The sequence below is a fragment of the Pygocentrus nattereri genome, chromosome 9 (genome assembly GCF_015220715.1).
Source record: "Pygocentrus nattereri isolate fPygNat1 chromosome 9, fPygNat1.pri, whole genome shotgun sequence".
Lineage (NCBI taxonomy): Eukaryota > Metazoa > Chordata > Actinopteri > Characiformes > Serrasalmidae > Pygocentrus > Pygocentrus nattereri.
The window spans coordinates 12,767,917-12,789,713 of record NC_051219.1 but is presented as its reverse complement, the minus strand read 5'-3'; the positions used below and the strand labels follow the sequence as shown (position 1 = coordinate 12,789,713).

At 38.4% G+C, this 21,797-nt stretch overlaps 1 protein-coding gene across 2 annotated transcripts; it reads left to right on the top strand.

The window, feature by feature from the left end:
- Positions 1-1,357: 1,357 nt before the first annotated feature.
- On the top strand, positions 1,358-21,048 carry abcg2a (ATP-binding cassette, sub-family G (WHITE), member 2a). Of its 2 annotated transcripts, none has more exons than XM_017711484.2 (16): positions 1,358-1,489; positions 3,292-3,495; positions 9,500-9,559; positions 9,771-9,885; positions 11,695-11,847; positions 12,520-12,677; positions 12,857-13,008; positions 13,564-13,665; positions 14,049-14,299; positions 16,500-16,582; positions 16,945-17,034; positions 17,145-17,269; positions 17,848-18,002; positions 18,723-18,812; positions 19,027-19,121; positions 20,441-21,048. In XM_017711484.2, exons 2-16 carry the CDS (start codon positions 3,293-3,295, stop codon positions 20,589-20,591), a joined length of 1,983 nt encoding a protein of 660 aa, XP_017566973.1. In that variant the 5' UTR covers positions 1,358-1,489; position 3,292; the 3' UTR covers positions 20,592-21,048. The 2 variants fall into 2 exon arrangements, with proteins under 2 accessions (XP_017566973.1, XP_017566975.1); XM_017711486.2 differs by having other exon boundaries at positions 1,432-1,495.
- The last annotated feature ends 749 nt before the right edge of the window (positions 21,049-21,797 follow it).

Here is a 21,797-nt window from a genome sequence, read left to right as displayed (position 1 = left end):
TCACACCAAACCACTGTGAATGATTTTGTTAACATATTTATGACTGAACTATGCAGACATTTTGAAAAATTGGTGGAATTCTCCTTGAAGTTGTCCCGCACGCTGTGAAATCCTGCTTTGTGTAGCCCCCAACCTGTGCATAGAAAATGCTGGTTATCTTTTGTATCTTTCTTCACCGACATACTTACCCACACGTGCCTTTCTCTGGCTGCTCACTGCTCACCTGGAGTGTATGAGGGTGTACTGAAATAAAGCTGATAAGGTTTATGGGAGTAGAGTCCGTGTGGATTGCAGAGCTCAGTGTAGCGGGACGTTGTGTAAGGGCCACTGCATGACCTGTCAGGGAAGAACAATAAAACAGAGATATCATCTTGATTGCCTGCTATTAACTCCTGTTTCATAAGAGTGTATTTTGTAACAAGTTATATAGGATTCTGTAGCTGAACTTGACAATACTCATGGCTTACATTGATCAGCCATAACATTAAAACCCTGTTTCTACACTCAGTTCGTCTGTTTCTCTGCAGACTTTGTTAGCCCCCTTTCATCCATTTCTTCAATGGTCAGGACGCTCCACAGGACCACCACAGAGCAGGTATTATTTGGCTAGTGGATCATTCTCAGGGCAGCACGGTGGGTAGTGCTGTCGCTTCACAGTGAGCAGGGCCTGGTTTCTATTCCCCGGCTGGGTGACCAGGGTCCTCTCTGTGTGGAGTTTGCATGTTCTCCCCATGTCTGTGTGGGTTCTCTGGTTTCCTCCCTCAGTCCAAAGACATGCTATATTGCCCCTGGGTGTGAGTGACTGTCTGTCTGCCCTGCGATGGACTGGTGACCTGTCCAGGGTGTATCCTGCCTTCTGCCTGATGACTGCAGGATAGGCTCCGGCACCCTTAGCGGCTTAGAAGATGGATGGATGGATCATTCTCAGGCCTGCAGTCACATTGACATGGTGGTGGTGTTAGTGTTAGTATGCGTTGTGCTGGTACAAGTGGATCAGACACAGCAGTGCTGCTGGAGTTTTTAAACACCTCACTGTCACTGCTGGACTGAGAATAGTCCACCAACCAAAAAACATCCAGCCGACAGCCTCCTGTGACCACTGGCAGACAAGAGGATAGCCAACACAAACTGTACCAGCAACAGATGAGATGCTGTCTCTGGACACTAAAGTGGGCAGTAAATGTAAAAGAGTAAAAGAGCTCGGTGAGTGTTGAGTTATAGTATAACAGCCACGCACATTAGTCCTACGAGGGCCACGTGCCTGCACTTTTGCCTAGTGCAGCAGCCTAACTGAGGTGGGTTACTTATGTCATTCCCCACCCGTATTCAGGAAAGCCCCGCCTCCGCTGCGCTGTGATTGGCCGATAGTTCAGACTCGCTGCTTGCCAGAAAACGGGTGGGAAAACAGGACTGAGCATCTCTCGCAGACTTCACACAGCGTTCATCTGAGGGAAGGAGACGAGGGAGCCGCAGCACACACATCTGCAGCGTAAGTGTAAGGGCAGTATCAGTGTACTTCTGCAGGAATTGACCTAGAACAGTTTATTTCTTGTAAAAAAAAAACGAAAATGTTTCGTTTAAAAAATGTTAATATCACGAGCGGCGAGTAACGTTACCAATAATCGTCATTCAGGTTTTCGCCCTGAGAGAGAGGGAGACAGAGAGAGAGAGACGGTGTATAGCCTCTTTTAAGCTAAGTGGACTGCGTCCCAGCTGTTTTTGATCGTCTGTGAAGCTTTTTAAATCTAAATAAGCTCTAGCTGCTTTCAGGCAGTGGTTGTGGGGGTGTTAGCCTGCAGTGCTAACCTATAGAGTTTGAAATGGGAGAGCGGACCGGTGACGGTTGGTGGCGAGGAACGAAAAACAGGGCTAGGGGCTAACTGTGTTTTACGCTGATGAAATAGTGACCAAAATAGAAATGAAACGAGCTAAAAATAAAAGAAAAAAACACAACGAGTGACAAAAAATCTGTTCCACAAACCTTTGAAATGCTAAAAGGGAAATTCCACAGATTTTTATCTCAATATCGGCGTAAAACGCTGAGATGTAAACAAAGTTGTTGTAAAATGGTTCACTGTAAAGAAGCTTTCCAGGTTTCGTTACAGAGCTATTAAGAGGAACCAGGGGTCGAGATGTCTAAAACGCCAGTATAGACATTTTACTTGCCATCCAGAGCCACCAGTGAACCCACATGTGTTTTATATGTAATGTTGATAAGGGTCAAATAGTGGAAAAAAGGTTTTCTGTGGGCACCAGTTTGCCTCACAACGCCCTGCATGAATGGAGTTTTAGGACAATATATTTTTTAAAATATTTCAAACCACACAGGATTGTAAGTGTCAAAATTTCTTGTGATAATGCCTACATGTGCCTTTATATGAGGGAGACGAGAGCCAGTAAACGCTTCAGATGTCTGGTTTCCATCACCACCACAGAAAACTGTGATGGCTCAGTCTCTGTAGTTCTTCATCAGACCACTCTGAACGACTTTGTTTACTTACATATCTTAATGATTGAATTATGCAAAAAATTTGGAAAACAAAAATGATCCTTAGACCCCGAACTGCAGTGGAACTTTTTGGTTAGGCTTGTTTTTCCTCTTTTTGAAATCTTTTGATCTAAAATGAAACGCTAAAGCTCGAAAGTGAGAGGTTAGAGCAACGGCAAGGCAGCAAACAGTAATGTGATAGGTTTCCTCACAAAAATACATGATCATTTACAATCCTTGGTAAAAGACATCATCAGATGTTACTTACATTCCTAGAACTGAGGAAATATATCTGAAATATATCTCAGAAGGCCAAGAAATAAGAAATAAGTCAATGTTCTGGGGAGATAAATGTTTTCTTTTCTTTTTTTGGTTTGTTTGAATCATTGTTGCTCACAGGCCTCACTTTTAAGCTTCCTTAAAAGTCTAAAGTGTTCCCAAAAAACAACAGCACCAACAATACCTCAGGCTCTATGCTCATACGTGCTGGATGTACCAAGGTCCACTGCACTTCTATAGGGAACTATAAGGAGCCTCATGCTGCTTTGCTTTTATTTGCTTCTTTGTCACATTGAAAGTGAGTAGAATGTTGAATGGAAATTTTCTGTATAATTTCACAGTTTTGGTAAGAGCAGGTTATTTTGGTGAAGTGTGGAGGTGCTGAGGAGGATTGATCACGCATAAAATCTTGGAAACACAATTCCACAATCTTGTGGGAACACAAATTTGCTGCTGTGCAGGAATGTTTAATTCTGGAGCAGTTAGCCGTGTTTTCAAGCGTTTGTTTTTCCATGGATTTGCAGGATGTCGGAACAGAGCATTCACCTCCCCAATGTGGGGAGTTCCGGGAACGGAAAGCTTGAACTGAGCGCCTCCTCTTTCTCCTCCTCATCCTCTCGCCATGGGGCCACCGTTAGCTTCCATAAGATCCACTATGCCGTGGAAATGAAGAGCGGCTGGCTGTGTAAAAGGAAGGTCACCCACAAAGACATCCTCATTGACATCAAGTGAGTCCCGTTCATCTCGGATTAGTCCTACAGTGTTACTAAATAGCCCCGTATGTCTAAAATTGTGTGCATTGCTTATTAAGCCTTTAAACGCTACACTACATAACTAATGCATTGAATTTGCTCGACTCAAACATCTACAATTTTCTTGTGAAAAAAATGTATTACATCAGTTATTGCAACAAGTAAGCAAATTGAAAGACAACATTGTGTTGATGTGTGTTTTATTCACATGGTAGTAATGTACTCAGTAATTTCAGTGCACTTTTTTTTTCAGTGAAGGAGCCCACTATAGACCCACACTTCACTACATAACTCACATAATAATTTCGTAGCAGTAATTAAATCATTTTAGTGGATAACAAACAATAAAAAGTCTTAATATGATTAACTGAATAACGTGCTTAGTTTCTGGGCTTGTGGCAAGTGTAATAATATAGTAGAGAAGTCCAGATTGTATTGCCTCTTTGTCATCACAGTGGTGGAAGAGGCTGAAAGGGGACCTGCTTATAGATTTATGTCACATGAAACCTTACACTAGGTGCATCTTCAAGTACGCACGGCTCTGTAATTGATAGCCAAGGCAGTCAACTTAAAGTTTGTTACGTGAGGCAATTCGTCACATAATGCAGACCACAGCTTCGTTTCCATGTCACAACTTAACATGAACCTTTCACGGTGTTGGTGGAAGTCAAGTTTGTGCTGTGCTGATGCCAGTTTTCCCTTGTTTTATGTGACAGCCGAGAGGAGGGTGTTGGAAGCAAGATCTAGTCATAGATCATTTATTAATTGTTATCTCAATATTGGCCTTGGTGATACTTACATAAGCCTTTTAACTAACTGCAGGATTTGTTTTGTGTTTTCTCTGAAAATCCTGACCAAACCTTTCTGTAGGCATTCTGATGAATCATGATCACATTTACATGAGAAAACAAATTATTTTAATCAAAATAATGCAGACCAAACTTTATCTGTGTCAAAACAAGGGTTTGGCACTGTGTATGTAAAAGACTGCATCTGAGAGTAATTGATGTTATGGTCATTGTATAAGGTAGGCCTGTATGAAATGGACAGATATCTATTACTGCAGTTCTGTTATCACATACTGCAATTACGAAATGGCTTGTGTTATATTTCATTTGTATTTTTAAATGAGTAGCATCATCAGAATAATCAACTTCTGTTTTTGCAGTGTTTCTCTACACAGAAACACAGATGTGAAACTGTGACTTGTCTCTCAGCCCACAGTATAATGACTTAGCAGTAAGCATTAATGTGAGCAATCGGCCTCAACATGAGTCAGCAATGTGTGTAATCATGACTAAGGAGTTTAGTTTTTATTGCAATAAGAAAATTAATGGTCTTATAAATTGGCAACAAAAATACAATATATTTAGATACACCAATATTCAATATATCATTACATTTATTATGAATAATAGTCATAATAAACAGTTCTTTCATCAAACAACATAGTTAACAGGCTGAATCTCAGATAGCTCCCTGCTTCCTGTGTTGTGCAGGTCATGAAATAACAAACTGTACTCCCACGCAGTGCATTATATATAGTAGAAAGTCGTATATGTTCAGCTAAATGGTACTTGACCCCCTATCTGACATTTAGTGTGCTATTTGGGTGTAGAAGCAACAGTTTTCTGACCTGTGCTGTGCACTATATAGGGAGGAAGGAGCCATTTGTGATTCAGCCCTGGTCTCAGACTTACATGGTACAATCCATCTAATATCAGTCACATTCTGATTGGCTACCTGCATGTCCATCTCATCAGTTTTAATCTTTCCAATGGGAAACAGTTACTCACACTGCTCGTCATGATGAGTCTTTTGGAGAAAGGTAGTCATTGCACTGAAAAACGTGAGGTTCACAGCATCTTACAAATTATTCAACAGTTGATCGTTATCATTTAGATTATTTTAAGCAAGGTGTCCCTGCATATTTGCTGCTGCGTGCCACTTTATTTCCTGTGGGCGTGTTTTTGATGGAGGCTCATTTTAAATGTCTTCTGTCCCTATAGGTTACACAAAAACAGTTTGCGGTAATTCCTGTAAAAGTAGGCGGTTTGTGGCCTCACCAAGCAATAAATGCATAAATAGCACTTTAGTTTATTAATACTAAACTTCTGTGTGGTGGCAGTCATGTATCTATAGCAAGTATTTCATTCACAGCTTCCGATAAGGTTCAGCAAATGAGATTATAAAATCTGAATGTGTTTTAAAATTATGGAGGCCAAGGGAATGGTTTGGCCTTTGCCTGGTTTCGGTTAACCAAGTTACCATGGTAACAGCTCTCAGTGATGGGGAAAAAACTCATTTACTCATTGTTTGTTCATTTATTGATTTACTTCGTGCAAAGCATAGCAAGACACTAGTATTTCCACACATGTACGCTTGAACAAAATCGAACACATTGGGTGAATTGATATCCTACATTAATACATTTATTATACCTAACAGATGAGCTTGTTGTAGAAACGCAGCTGTTGAGCTGCGCTGGTTCAGTGGTGCTGCAGGAAGATACCCTGGCTGTATAGAAATCCATCTGTATGATATTGTGTACATGTTAGGGCATCTGTTGACTTCAGACATCAGACTAAAGTGCTTCAGGTCTCAGGAAAAATCCATGAGAAAAATGTGTCTCAGCTCTTGTACATCAGGCGAAATGAGGCACTTCAAACTGCCTCAGGCGACATGCCTTCAGAGAAGAAGACATTAGATCAAGCTAAGCAGCTTCAGGTGATACGTTTTCTAAATCTGATTCCTTTTTTACTGGATTAATTTCATTTTTGTGGTCAAATTTAAGGCGACAGCACTCTCGAACCACAACTTCTACTAAACTGTCCTTTTTGTTTTGTCCTTTTATTTCGCAAAGATTAAGCTTGCTCCAGCATCTGATTCTGTGACCGCCTCAAAATTTCAGGCGATCAAGTGTTGCTATTATTATAATTGAATTAATAAAAATAGAAATGTCAGCACACGTTTTGGCATAGTTCAACCATCAGTTGCAGTTATTTTCTACATGGTTACCTGGATAAGACGACTTTGTCGTCTGCGCAGGCCTAGGATTGGATATTTGCGTTTTGCAGCCTACAGTGGTATCAGAGCTGCAAAAGGCCAGTAGTACATAACAATACTGTCCAGCCCTAGTAGGCCTAGCCCAGGTGTGTGAAAATGTGGACGTGTGCATAGGCAAAAAAAGAAAGTTTTTGGTCTGCTCTGCAGTCAGTGGCTTTTAATGAGGGAGGCCCTGTGGAAAAGGATGTGAGTGAATGAAGGGAAGGAAGTGTGCAGGTCTACAATGATTAGAAGGAGAGCAGCCCCCAACAGAAGTACAGAGAGAGAGAAAGAGAGAAAGGTGGGGGGGGGTTACATAAACCAAATCAAACACCATTACACAATTAAACGCAAAGGAAAAAACACGCACATACTGGGACGTTTTCCACATGGACGTTTATTCCAGTGTAGAGACACACACATGTATTCAGTTCTATACACACTTTGTTCATTCAAACAAGCAGAAGGAACGGACACAAGCACGCACACCTGTACTTGCACACCATTCCTGCTGTTCCATACACACACATACACATCCGTCGCTGTCTGAGATGAAAGAGAGGCTAGAACAATGGAAGCTGAAGTTCTCATGTGATCTGTGTATGAAAGAGACAGTGGGAGCTGTAAAACATCAATATAAAAAGGGTTTGGCGTAATAACTTGGTGAGAGTAAAAGTTTAAAAAACATTTCCAAAGCGCACGTCAGGATATGTGATTTAGACAGTTTGAGCCAATAAAAATGTGTCATGGCCTTGACTCTTCACCTCTCAGCGTTAGATAAGAGATGGCAAACAAAACAAAAATGGCACAAGGTTTACAACGCAAATGCTAATATTAGAAAAGCAAAATTTCTTTATTCTGTATTTAGCTTTAGATAGTTTTGAGCCATTGACCACGTTCACCAAGATATGATCTTAGATTGCTTCACAAATCAATCAACTAATCAGTCTCGTTTAACCACTTTTATCAGCAAGAAGATTAGCTCATCATTTTCATATATATATGTGTGTGTGTGTGTGTATGTGTGTATATATATATATATATATATATATATATATATATATATATATATATATGTATATGTATATGTATATGTATATATATATATATATATATATATATATATATATATATATATATATATATATATATATATATATGTATTGCATGCACATCAAACTGCTGGCACACAGTCGGCTTTCTCTTATTTCAGATGAACTTTATACAAATAAGCTGAGTGACGACCAATCAGATTTTTTATATATGGTACCTTAATGAGTTGTGTTACAGCAATAGTTAAGAATAGTTAATAGTTGAGAAACACATGTAGATTTAGTAAACAAACACACAGAGGCTCAGATATGTAATGATTAAAAACTAATGTATTCAAAACGTAGGACATTATTTTTTTAGACTGCTGAAGGTTTTAGTAATAGCCAACAGCTGGCAAGGGAAGCGATTCCACTCGCTGTAATGAAAATGCAACACTAACATAAACAGTTAAACAGTGCATAAAATAGGACGTATTTGTTTTATAGCAGTTACATTACACTGAATACTTCAATTTTTGCTACAGCCCCTCTGCATCCCTCCCTTTTCTGACAGTTATAGTAACTATATCTCTTTTTCGAATGACTTTTAGTAAAAATAATTAAAGGGAAGGAGATCATGAAAGACATTGGGACTTTGTTTGGGACACAGAGGGATCCTCTGCAAGTTTATCGACCAAAAGGACATAAATGATTAACTTGTGCGTGTGAGAGAAACAGATGTGTGTGAGAGTTCAACTGGGATCAGTCTGACACTAACATGTTCATGGTGTATTGCTCTGCTGAAATATGTTTGTTTCACCTGACTCAGTCAGGCAGTTTTGACAATTTGTGTGTGGATGGAGGTGTTTTGGGAAGTTCTCTGCTCTTCATGAGAAATCATTAAGCAGTATCATGACCTGGCAATAATGTGCAAGTAAGCAAGTTTGTGTAACCATGACTTTGGTGAAGAGAGTGGACTGTTGGGGGGACTATGGGACAGTTTTATCTTGAAATAAATTACCTTGTGCAAAAGCTATGACAGAAACCATGATAAAGCTTTGTCAGGATGTAGTCATTGACAGTGTAACTGAAATACATACAGTGGCCCCAAAGGTATTTGGACCCTTGTGTCATACTTAAAAATGTGCCAGGAAACAAAATGTCAAAGTTCTGTGACTTTTAAAAAGTTACTGATTGCTGTTTCATTTGAGCTGTTTGTTTGAAGACGTCTGAAGGTTTGCAGTCAAAGTGCTTTTGTACACTTCTGAGTTTATGATCCCAACAATGAACACAAGTTGACCAACACCATTTTACGAAATGTTTTGTGAAATATCCTAAAGAAACTTCATCAGAGTTTAACAGTGGTTAAAGTTAGGGATGCCTAATAATGTCAGTCATATCAGTATCAGCAGATAATTCAGTATATGTTTCAAACCCGATATTTGATGATGTGTTCACAACTCTGGAAGAGCGGGACATTTCAACAATGCTGGGCTACTGGGCTAAAATATCTATGTTTTATTCATTTTACAGCATTTGTAACACCAAGCAAATAGATGTCAAGTTTCTCTTTACATATTACATATTACATTTTATGTTTATATTACAATGTTTCTTTATCAGCAGAAATTGTGACTCAATCATAACTGTATCTAGACCTTTTTAGATTTATAGGTATAACATATGCATGCATATATATATATATATATATATATATATATATATATATATATACCATTAAAGTCTTCTAAAACAGAAGTGCTGAATTGCTGGTCTTGCTTAGGAGTTCTGTGCTTTGTTTACGAACACATAATTGGTCTGCAGTGTAGGAGAATGATTGAATAAATCTGACAGTGATGCTTAAGAACAATTCTGAATATTGTTTTCCCCATTTCTTCATCTAGTGGGATTATGAGGCCTGGAATGAATGCCATATTAGGAGCAACTGGGAGTGGAAAATCATCGTAAGTGTTTGTGTACCTGTCTTAGTAATGTTTGTAAGTACTGTATTTTTCAGTGTTTATTAGTATTGAGATGTTTCATGTGTGGTTATGCATTGTTTAGACATAGTAGTTGGTTTTATTGTGATTGCAGTATGTGTATACAATAGTTTTGTCATGCCGATATGGTGATATTATAGCTTTGTCATGGTATAGAGCTTGTAATTGAATGAAGGTTTCTGGACATTCTGGCGGCAAGAAAAGACCCCAAAGGATTGTCTGGAGAAGTGCTGATAGATGGAGCACCACAACCCCCCGACTTCAAATGCCTGTCTGGATATGTAGTACAGGTATACACACACACACACACACACACACACACACACACACACCCCTAAAACCACACGGCTGTAGATGCCTCTCTGGATCAGGGCTATCATGATTCTAAACAGAAATCAGAAGTAATCATCACTTATTATAGTAGCATGGTGATAAGACTTGTTTCATATTTTGCTTGTTTTATTAATATATTTGTGCTGTCTCTAAAACGCTAATACTTGGCTAATTGGTGGTTGTTTAATGCTTGAAGACCCTCACATTTCTAGATTGTCACTTCGGTCAGTTTCTGAATGCAGGTAACTGCATTTCAGATTTAGCTGAAACAAATGGCACAAGCATTTTGTTAGCATTAACTCAGACTGTTATTTTAAGTAAACTGTGGCTGATCTCTGCAGCAGGAGTATTAAAAGAAATGGAATATAACAGTTGTAGATGTTGCTATTAGGTTAGCTGAAAGCATACTTAGGAGTGCATTTAAAACACATGATAACATTTTATTATTCTTTATTCCTTACATTAACTCACATTACAAGTTAAGAGGTTTCTCGTTTAAACATACTATTTTGGAGATACATATTTGTCTTTGGACAGCAACAAAATGATGTTTAATTATTTGAGAGAGTAGGATTTAAGTTCTGTCACATTTTCACTGAATATACTAGTTATAGTATAACAGGGTCCAGGTAGAGTGGGTTCATGGGATTGTGGCAGCAGCAGAATTGAAGCAGGTGTTGAAAAAAATGGTGTCAGATTATCTACAGATGATTTAGTTGATGTGCACCTTATCAGCAGGGTTAGAATTAGGTTTATATTGTGGGTTGAGATTAAGGTTACGGTTAGACATAAAAATGGGCCTCAGATTTAATAGAATCTGACTCCATTGCTTTTAATACATATTCTGCTTTTTTGTTGCTTTTAATATATATTTAGTCAAAATTTAAACAAGATAAGCATCTACAAAAGCATCTTCAGTGAACTCTTAAAATAAAGTGATATTAAGAATTACATTAGGAAAACTGCTAACCAGTAACACTGAGGAACAGTGTGAATTAAGTACAAATTACTACAGGAGAGTTTTTCCATGTGTCTTGTCACATTTTCCCGTGTACCATGTATTTTAAATTTATTTTGAATATGTTACACATTCATATATACAAATATACACGCTCAAAAGTTCAGACGTCTATTTAAATTGCGATACATTTACACATATAGACACACCCCCACTGTCCTGTGTGCCTACTGATTGTGTCACATCTATTCAGCATCTTGCCTCCTTTTTCACATTTACTTGCGCACACAGCCATTCTGTGAAGGATTAAGAAAGCACAGTCATGTCTTACACATTCTATGTAAAAGAATGCTGATTGCTGATTTTCCAGCGCTTTAAAATATTGGAAAGGGGAAGTGTCTCCTCATCGTCAGTCATAAAATGTGTTAAAGGGAAGTGTCTCCTGCAACTACAGGTTTCATTTAGCCTAAACAAGCGTTCCTCGTACTAAACTATGTAAGGTCATAACCACTATGACTAATGGAATTATTAGTCTGGATTAATATTAATGTGGCAGGAACATGAACACGCTAAAGCAGTGCCGGTCATTCATCCTCATACATATTAAACCACAAATCTTATGTAACTATATTTGTTATTAAACTACATATGTAAAGGCTTATTTATGTTAAGGCTTGAGGTGGAGTCAGAGATTGTTTGTTTTAGAATGATCTTTTATCTTTTTTCTATATTTCTGTGATTTCTGTGTGTTACACCTTTTTAAATCATCTGTATGTATTTTTTATGTGCTGTTCTCTGCATCATGCAGGATGACGTTGTCATGGGAACGCTAACAGTGAGGGAGAACTTGCGTTTCTCTGCAGCGTTGAGGCTTCCAATGTCAGTCAGTCAGAAGGAGAAAGAGAAAAAAGTGCAGCAACTGATTGAAGAGCTGGGACTGACTAAAGTAGCTGACTCACGGGTAGGTCACTCTCTGTCTTCCAGTGTCAGTCAGCTAAAAGGAAAACACAAAAAGGGGAATTACTTTTGGGCTAAAATGGCCAGCTCATGGGCAAGGGACACATGCTTAGATGCTAACAATGGAGTGTTTGCTCTGATATAAGAAGTAGATTTCTGAAATAAGTAAATGTAAATCAGATATTATGCTGTAAGACGTTTTGTTAAAGGCAATATGTAGAGGTAAAGTGTTTTGAATTATTTATGCACAGGCTCCTCTGAAAGCATTGGCATGGCAAGAACAGTGTTTTTGTTTGTGCTTGATGCAGCTGTTTCAAGCAAGGAATATACAACCAAATAGTGTTTTTTTACTTTAATTTACTTTACCACTATCTGTTCCTATACTTTTGCTCACGTAAACATTGTGTGGTTTGTAAGTACATAAATATCAGATATTATAAAAGCTGAAATTCTGATCTTTTGTCTCCTTTGCATCTTTTGTCTTCAGTGTATAACAAAAACAAAAGAACTAGCTTTGACATTCCAATACTTTCAGAGGTCACTGTATAATATTTTGTCGACAAGTGACTGGCACTTGTATTTTAATATGGTCCAATGTGGTCCTCTTTCCAAAGTATTTGGACACCCTTGGTTATAGGGTAGGTTTTTGATTCCCTGGGGCTCTGTTTGTGTGTAGGTGGGCACGCAACTAATACGAGGGATTTCAGGAGGTGAGAGGAAGAGGACCAATATCGGAATGGAACTCATCATCGATCCTTCTGTTCTCTTTCTGGATGAACCCACAACAGGACTGGACGCCAGCACAGCTAATTCTGTACTGTCACTGCTGAAGAGGTATGTACATACATCTGCAACAAACTTGCACTATAGTAATGAAAGCAGTGATTCCTAAATTTACACTAAAAATGGTATAAACAAACAAGTGCATGTGTGAGAATAAAAGCACAAGTTCACTCTTCCCCCAGTGCATGCGGTGCATTCATAGCTAATCAATAAAATGCCTTCTGCTGCAGGATGTCGATTCACGGTCGGACCATCATCCTGTCCATCCACCAGCCACGTTACTCTATATATCGACTGTTCGACAGCCTGACTCTTCTGGCTGGTGGTAGACAGGTCTACCACGGACCTGCGCAGAGCGCACTGGAGTACTTCAGTGAAATAGGTGAGTTCAAGTACTTCAAAATCTCTCATTTTAAGGAGCTCCTGAAATTGTTTCATGAAAAATGGTCTAAAACAGTTCATTAGTGTGTATTCTGTATATGAATTGTCATGATCTATGAAAGCACTGAGTACATGTAAGAACCGTCAATGCTGTATTATGATTAAATCACCTTTATTAGTGAATTTAAAATGTTTTTACATTATACACCAGCTGCTATTCTTTTCAAATTTATATCTAGACATTTTAGTAATGAATATTGAAAACCCTTGTTTTCCTATAGTCAGCAGAAACAGGATGCGTTTAAAAAAAGTGGTTGTCAATAATGTCAAGTTCATTTGGCCACAGTCAGGAAAGAAAAGTAGTGTTTGTGATCAACTTGTAAATAATGAATCGTTACCAACTTACAAACAGTGTAGAGTCACAATCAGAATCATATCAGGAGTTTAACATCACCTTTTTCATCTTTTAACTTTTAACTTTACAGATAAGAAGCACACATCATTTGCATATATTTAAAGCATTGCTAAATCATCTGATTATAACTCTGTTTTGCAGGATTCATCTGTGAACCTCACAACAACCCTGCTGACTTCTTCCTAGATGTCATCAATGGAGACTTTTCTACAGTCATTCAAAACAGACTTGAAGAGAAAGAAGGTCTCTCTCTCTCTCTCTCTCACTCACACACACACACATGCACGCATAGTCATGAGGGGTGTACAAATGCAACTGAAATTACAATAATATCCATATTACTGTATATTCATGTAAGTTTCACAAATGTTTTGGCTATTTTCAAATGACAAAATCTAAAAAAAACTTTTTATTGTTTTTATTGTATGTAATCCCCTTCTGTGTTAATAGTTCCTCCAGTCACATGTATTCAGTGTATTTGAGATTTCTTGTTGCTTTTACTAATTTCCTAAAGAATCGTGATCAAATTGAACCATTGAAAAGTCAGAGATTCACATACATATAGTTAAACATACATGCACACATCTTAGGTACGATCATTTTTGTTTTTCGTGTACATCCTATAGAGCTAAATGTAGAGCAGTGCACATCATCTCGCCAGAACATTGAGCAGAGACTGGTGGAAGAGTATAAAACATGGTCGTACTACAGAGAGACCAAAGAAGAGCTGGAGAAGATCATGCAGGGCAGGAACTACAGTGAGAAGCCCAAAACTCGCACCATCACCTACAAGACTTCCTTCAATCACCAGTTCAAATGGGTGCTGAAAAGAACCTTCCGTAACCTAATGCTTAACCCACAGACCTCCTTCGCTCAGGTGAGTTACAGACCTAATGTGAGGCAGAGATATATACGTAATACACTGATACAGTTAAATATTCCATCCATCCATCATCTTCCGCTTCTCCGGGGTTCGGGTCGCGGGGGCAGCATCCTAAGCAATGAGGCCCAGACCTCCCTTTCCCCAGCCACTTCCACTAGCTCTCCGGGGGGGATTCCGAGGCGCTCCCAGGCCAGCTGGGCGATATAGTCGCGCCAGCGTGTCCTGGGTCTTCCTCGGGGTCTCCTCCCTGGTGGACTCACGAGGGAGGCATCCAGGAGGCATCCTAAACAGATGCCTGAACCACCTCAACTGGCTCCTCTCGACGTAAAGAAGCAGCGGCTCTACTCCGAGTCCCTCCCGGATGACCGAACTTCTCACCCTTCTCACCCTTAAATATTCCATGTCAAAAAGTTATTTGCCAGTGTTTCTCAAATCTCTATCTACTGCATTTGGTGTTCCATTTCAAAAATACCGTGAATAAGTCAGCTGCCCTTCAAAACACATTTAAACACTTCCTTTAATTTTTATAAGGATATGAACTGGAATTAGACTTTTTTCATTGGAGATAAGACTCCCAATTTGTAGCTAAAGTGTCAAGATATTAGCTGATAAAGATAATACCAAAGCTGTTTTTATAAATTTTTCACAAACTTTCAAAAACTAAAGCAACACAGTGAAAATAGTTCCGATTGCTTTCCCTAAGGTTTTCAGCTAACCGTACATGACAATAAATTATACAAATTTAGAGCCTGAAATTTATTTATTGAATAAATTCCCTTTGACTAGAGAATTTCTGAGTTCTACAAAAATATATTTTCATAAATGTTCACTGACAGAATTCAAGCCATTGAACTTTTTTTACCCAGTGTAATCTGATTTGTGGTCATTAAATTGTTATTGTGAAGATGCACCATCTATGAGAAAGTACTGAGTCACAAAAAATGCATTTCAGAGATGCTATTAATCAACAGTGCCCACTAGAGGTCATAAGATAGATAGATCGACTGACAGAGCATAACAGCATTATGTGTGCTATAACAAATTATACATTATCACTGTCACAAAAAAAAATATTTTCTCCATTTTTGGCAATTTTTGCTTTGTTGTGTAATTTGGAATCTACGCCTTTACTTTGTGTCAAAATTAAATGATGACCGGACCAATAGAAATGGTGCAAAATTACTTGGAAAAATTGTTGTTACATTAACTTCTATAACAAAATAATGATGTTTCTTCCTTCCCCTGTAAAGTTATTGTTTTGGACACACAAGGTTTTTCAGCATCCCAAATATTCCATGTATGCACTCCATTAGATTATTCAAAATGTTTTTTATATAAACCTTCTCTTGCACATCTGGATAGATTGGTAGGTAATATACACTCACCGGCTACTTTATTAGGTACACCTGTTCAGTTGCTTGTTAACACAAATAGCTAATCAGCCAATCACACGGCCGCAGCTCAATGCATTTAGGCGTGTAGAGGTGGTCAAGACAACTGGCTGAAGTGCAGACCGAGCATCAGAACAGGGAAGAAAGGGGATTTAAGGGACTTTGAACGTGGCGTGGTTGTTGGTGCCAGACGGGCTGGTCTGAGTATTTCAGAAACTGCTGATCTACTGGGATTTTCACACACAACCATCTCTAGGGTTTACAGAGAACGGTCTGAAAAAGAGGAAATATCCAGTGAGCGGCCAGTTGTATGGACGAAAATGCCTTGATGTGAGAGGTCAGAGAACGGGCAGACTGGTTCCAGATAATAGAAAGGCAACAGGAACTCAAATAACCAACCAAAATCTCTCAGGAATGTTTCCAACACCTTGTTGAAAGTCTGCCATGAAGAATTAAGACAGTTCTGAAGGCAAAAGGGGGTCCAGCCTTTTACTAGCAACTAGTGTACCTAATAAAGTGGCTGTTGAGTGTATCATTAAATCATTGAGGCTGATTATGTATGTATGTATGGATGTTTGTGCTTCCTATTCTGAGAGACAGCAATGATTATGTATGAGAAGTAGATGGACGCTGTGGGATTTATACTGTAAGAAAAAGGAAAATCGAATTCAATTTCAATGAAATATGTATCTACAGCACTGATGATGGCAGTGTGTTCTGATATGGTGTTGTGTTGTGGTGTTAGAATGTGGTGAACTTTTGCAATTTGGATGTAATGATTCATGTATGAATTCTCTTCCCAGATAGGAGTCACACTTTTCCTCGCTCTTATTGTTGGTGCTATCTTTTTCAATGTGCCAAACACCTCGGAAGGGATTCAAAACAGGTGAGAAAAACACAGCAGGTGCATTTGTGCCATTTGTAATAATAATAATAATAATAAGTTATCAGCACTTTTCAGCAGCCCAAAGAAACTTAAATTGTTTAAAATGCAAGATTAAAGTAAAATACAATATTACATACTTGAATTGACACGAAACAAAGCAAGAAAGAAAGACACTAAGAAAGAAGGAATGATAGAAAGAAAGGGCTGTCATTCCAAAACTCATTATGATTAAAGCCCCTTTATTAGAGAAATAAAAATGGCCTGTTATACATCAACTATTACTTTTTTCCAGCTTCTTTACACATTTTGGAATGCATCTCTTGTATACATAAACATATGTAAACCACAGCCTCTAATTTCAGGATGGGTTCTCTGTTCTTCATCATTACTAATCAGTGTTTCAGCTCTCTGTCCTCGGCTGAACTTTTCATCACGGAACGCAAACTCTTCCTGTGAGTAGAGAGGAAATACACACTTATGAAAAAGTTACTAATGTGGTTAAAGCACATCTGAATAAATTGGTGTTGTAACAATATGATAAAAGTGCTGTATCTCTCTACAGGCACGAATATGTTAGTGGCTACTACAGAGTGTCTGTGTATTTCCTGAGCAAGATTCTCTCTGACATTCTCACACTGCGCACCTTCCCTGCGATCATCTTCAGCTGTGTGGCCTACTGGATGATAGGTAACACACACACCCACAAAGTAGATACTAACCCATTCACATACACACACGTTAGTGTTAGGGATGGGTGTGATTATTCAAAGATACAGTCATATGCAAAAGTTGGAAAAATCTCCAGTTCATGTTTTGTGAAAGTAAGTTAACACATCCTCAAGGCATTTTCTGCAAATTTCAGTACATAATTTCCACTCATTTGCTGATACATATTGGAAAAAATATATTGAAATATAAAATGTTAATTGTGAAATTAATTGTACATTAAAAAGTGCATTGGATGTATTTGAAACATTAATTTTAACTTCTTTTTTTTTTAAGAATGAGAAAGTATTTGTTCATTGAGATCTTTAATTGAGACTAATTTAGTGTTTGTTAAAAATGTGCATACTCAGATAGAAAAGTTAAAAGCCCATCTGTAGTTATTGTCATAAGTATATATAAACATAAGTATGTTTGCTCTTTCTCTGAAACATGAATGTTGTAGGTTAATAAATTGCAAACCATTTTATGAGATTGATGTTTGCAATTTACTTGTTTAAACTGGGTTCTTATACATGCCCACAACTTTTTCCCCATTCCAGGGTACAAAGCAAATGCAGGAGCATTTTTCTTCTTCATGCTTTCTGTTGCCATGACTGCCTACACGGCAACATCCATGACAATGGCCATCTCTGCTGACCAGAATGTGGTGGCCATCGCCAACATCTTCATGACCATCAGCTTTGTGTTCATGATGGTGAGAACACACACACACACACTTTATCTCTTTTTGTCTCATCCTCATTATTTGTTGCTGTTCCACTCTCTAAACAGAACATTACACACATTAGTGCCGCAATGACAATTCAATATAAAATGTGGTCAATTCAATATTTAAGATATTCAAAAATGATAAAGCCAGTCGCATAACTAACATTTGTACCACCGTTATGAATCAATGCCCTTACAAAACCTTTCAAGCCTTAAGTCTTTTTTCTCATTGTCATTAAAGTAAAACAAGTTTTGAGGTATTTTTAAAGAATTTTGTAACCCTGTATTTGACATTGATGCAACCATGCCATAAACATGTAATAGCAGATGTCATATGGTGTCTTAAATTGTTGTGACATATTTTCTTCAGTAAAAGAACAGTTCCATGTTACTATTGCTGTTTGTTTGATGTCATAACATCTTATGTCATGTATAATGTACTCTAGTTAGCCACCATGACATCCATCATTATGTCAAATGTCATTACAATTATGGGTAAGAGTGACCTGACACTGTTATATTACTGTGTATAATCTGACATCTCATTACAGCATATGAAATCTGCCATGACCAGTTAATGGCAGGGTTATGTCAATGTTTTATAGCAAAGTTAAAGTAAATTGTTATCTGCACACAAATAAACCGAGATCAATTATTACTTTGTGTTTGTTTATATGCATGTCTGTCTGTGTTTGTCTGTGTGTAGATTTTCTCTGGCTTGCTAGTAAATTTGCCCAGCATTGCTGACTGGCTGAACTGGTTAAAGTATCTGAGCATCCCTCGTTATGGCTTGACGGTAAGTTAGCAGTCAGCTCTTCTGATGATCTATAAGACTTGTTTTGCTCTTTGTTACCTACTATGTTAGTTTGCTTTGGTCAGTCATTCATTGTATTTTTATTGGTTGCTGGGGACTTGATCTGTGCTTATTTATGCACATAATAAATATGTTTAGGATGATGATGACGATGATGATGATGATGAGCTAATGATTTTGATAATGATGTATTCAGGCTCTCCAGGTGAACGAGTTTGTTGGGCAGAGGTTCTGTAACACTGTTACGAACAATCAAACCAATTTTAACACTACAGCTGGACAAATTAGTATGTAAGTATTGTGTTTGTTTTTAGATGTTTATGTATGTTACTTCCAGCATGTAATAATAATAATAATAATGTGTGCGTGTGGGTGTGGGTGCGGGTGCGGGTGTGGGTGTGGGTGTGGGTGTGTATAGATACAGTTGTATACAAAACATTTAGGCAACGCTGGTCAAATTACAAGTTTTTCTAAGTGAAAATGTATTAACACATCCTCTACACATTTTAATGTGCAATTATTACTAATATTACAGTTTATTTGTCAAAAGTAACATATTGGGAAAAATAATGTTTTTATATTCTATTTTATTTTATTTTACAATATGTTTTTTTTTTTTTTTTTTTTTTAATTTGTTAAACTCAAATAGAAATTGTGCACTTAAATATGCAGAGAATGCCATATTTAAATTTGTTCCTTGTTGAGGATGTGTTGACTTATTTTCATTTAGAAAATCATCCAAATATGTCATTTGACTGGGGATGTTTAAACTCTTACATACAACTGTGTGTATGCACTATATGGCCAAAAGTATGTGGACACCTGATCATCACACCTACGTATGTAAGCTTGTTCCAAATCCATTAGCATTTATTAGTTGGCCTCCCCTCCTCCACTGTAACAGCCTTCATTTTTCTAGCAAAAATTTCCTCCACACCAAACTCATCAAATCTTGTCTTTATGGACCTCGCTTTAGGCACAGGGACACAGTCAGGCTTGAGCAGGAAAAGGGCCTTCCCCAAACTGTAGCCACAAAGTTGGAACCATGTAATTGTCTAAAATGTTTTTGTTTGCTTAGTGTCTTATCCCTCACTAGAACTAAGGGGAAAATCAAATCCTGAAAAACAGCCCTAGATCATTATCCCTCCTCCACCAAACTTTATTGTCAGCACTGTGCATTCTGGTAGGTACATCCGCGTGTACATCATGCGGCTACACAGTGAAGTTTTGTTCATTTTTATAGTTCACACTAGGCCATACTGTGTTCCAAACCACATCAACAAATCTGTGTGACCTTTAAGAAGAGTGTGGTTTGGGTGGGTGAAAAGACGTTTTGCGTATGTATTTACAAAAAAGATTTGGGTGACTGTTGACTTCTAGTTTTGTAGAATTCTATTAGCCTCGTAGCTTCAATTCAAAAGTAAAGCAGCAGATTAACTAGACAATTATGTAAATTAGATTTTTCAACAGACTTTCTTTTAGAACAATTCAGTAACTACCATGAAACTAATATATGATTTTGTGTAATGTGGGAGCGGGATTAAAGCGAGTTAGCACGTATGGACTCTTTGACTTTAAAAAGCTGACCTTAGTATTTATATTGTTTGCAGTTGTTCAACAGGTGAGGATTTCCTGACTGAGCAGGGCATTGACTACTCTACATGGGGCATGTGGCAGAACCAAGTTGCCCTGGCCTGCATGATAATCATATTCCTGAGTATTGCGTACTTGAAACTGCGTTTCATCAAGAAGTTTACATAGACACACAAACACATTCTGTCTTGATACACATGTATACGTCACATTCTGCCTTTGCAGTATAGAGAATGTTTGAATCGTGCTAAGTTTTCTCTCTTACACTGTGCTGCTAAGACCACCTCAGTAATCCATTCATGTTCTTTAAGCCTGTTGTACAAATAAGTGTGTCTTTGTCAATTCAGTTTGCACTCCTTTTGCCTCACTCAGGACTGTCGCACTTGAGCATGAACATTGCCAATGAAGAAAAGATACACTGTAAATGCTTTAAAAATTCTGTACTTTTTAAAATATATATATATATATAGTAGTAGGCCTGTCAGAATCATGAAAATTCACCGCCGCCCTCTAAAGGTGTAATAAACAAACATTACTCACCGCCGCCCTCTAAAGGTGTCATAAACAAACATTACTCACCGCCGCCCTCTAAACATGTCGTAAACAAACATTACTCACCGTCGCCTTCTAAAGGTGTAATAAACAAACATTACTCACCGCCGCCCTCTAAACATGTTGTAAACAAACATTACCGCCGCCCTCTAAAGGTGTCGTACACAAACATTACTCACCGCCGCCCTCTAAACATGTCGTAAACAAACATTACTCACCGCCGCCCTCTAAAGGTGTCGTAAACAAACATTACTCACCGCCGCCCTCTAATGGTGTCGTAAACAAACATTACTCACCGCCGCCCTCTGAAAGTGTCGTAAACAAACATTACTCACCACCGCCCTCTAAAGGTGTCGTAAACAAACATTACTCACCGCCGCCCTCTAAACATGTTGTAAACAAACATTACTCACCGCCGCCCTCTAAAGGTGTCGTAAACAAACATTACTCACCGTCGCCCTCTAAAGGTGTCGTAAACAAACATTACTCACCGCCGCCCTCTAAAGGTGTTGTAAACAAACATTACTCACCGTCGCCCTCTAAAGGTGTCGTAAACAAACATTATTCACCGCCGCCCTCTAAAGGTGTCGTAAACAAACATTACTCACCGCCGCCCTCTAAAGGTGTCGTAAACAAACATTACTCACCGCCGCCCTCTAAAGGTGTCGTAAACAAACATTACTCACCGCCGCCCTCTAAAGGTGTCGTAAACAAACATTACTCACCGTCGCCCTCTAAAGGTGTCGTAAACAAACATTACTCACCGTCGCCCTCTAAAGGTGTCGTAAACAAACATTACTCACCGTCGCCCTCTAAAGGTGT

What these genes read in the sequence shown, in the direction of transcription:
- abcg2a (XM_017711484.2), top strand. Translation starts at nt 3,293, where the DNA reads ATGTCGGAACAGAGCATTCACCTCCCCAATGTGGGGAGTTCCGGGAAC. An exon ending in TCAGCTTTGTGTTCATGATG is followed by an intron (nt 18,003 to 18,722) that starts GTGAGAACACAC and finishes GTCTGTGTGTAG; the next exon opens with ATTTTCTCTGGCTTGCTAGT. An exon ending in TCCCTCGTTATGGCTTGACG is followed by an intron (nt 18,813 to 19,026) that starts GTAAGTTAGCAG and finishes TGATGTATTCAG; the next exon opens with GCTCTCCAGGTGAACGAGTT.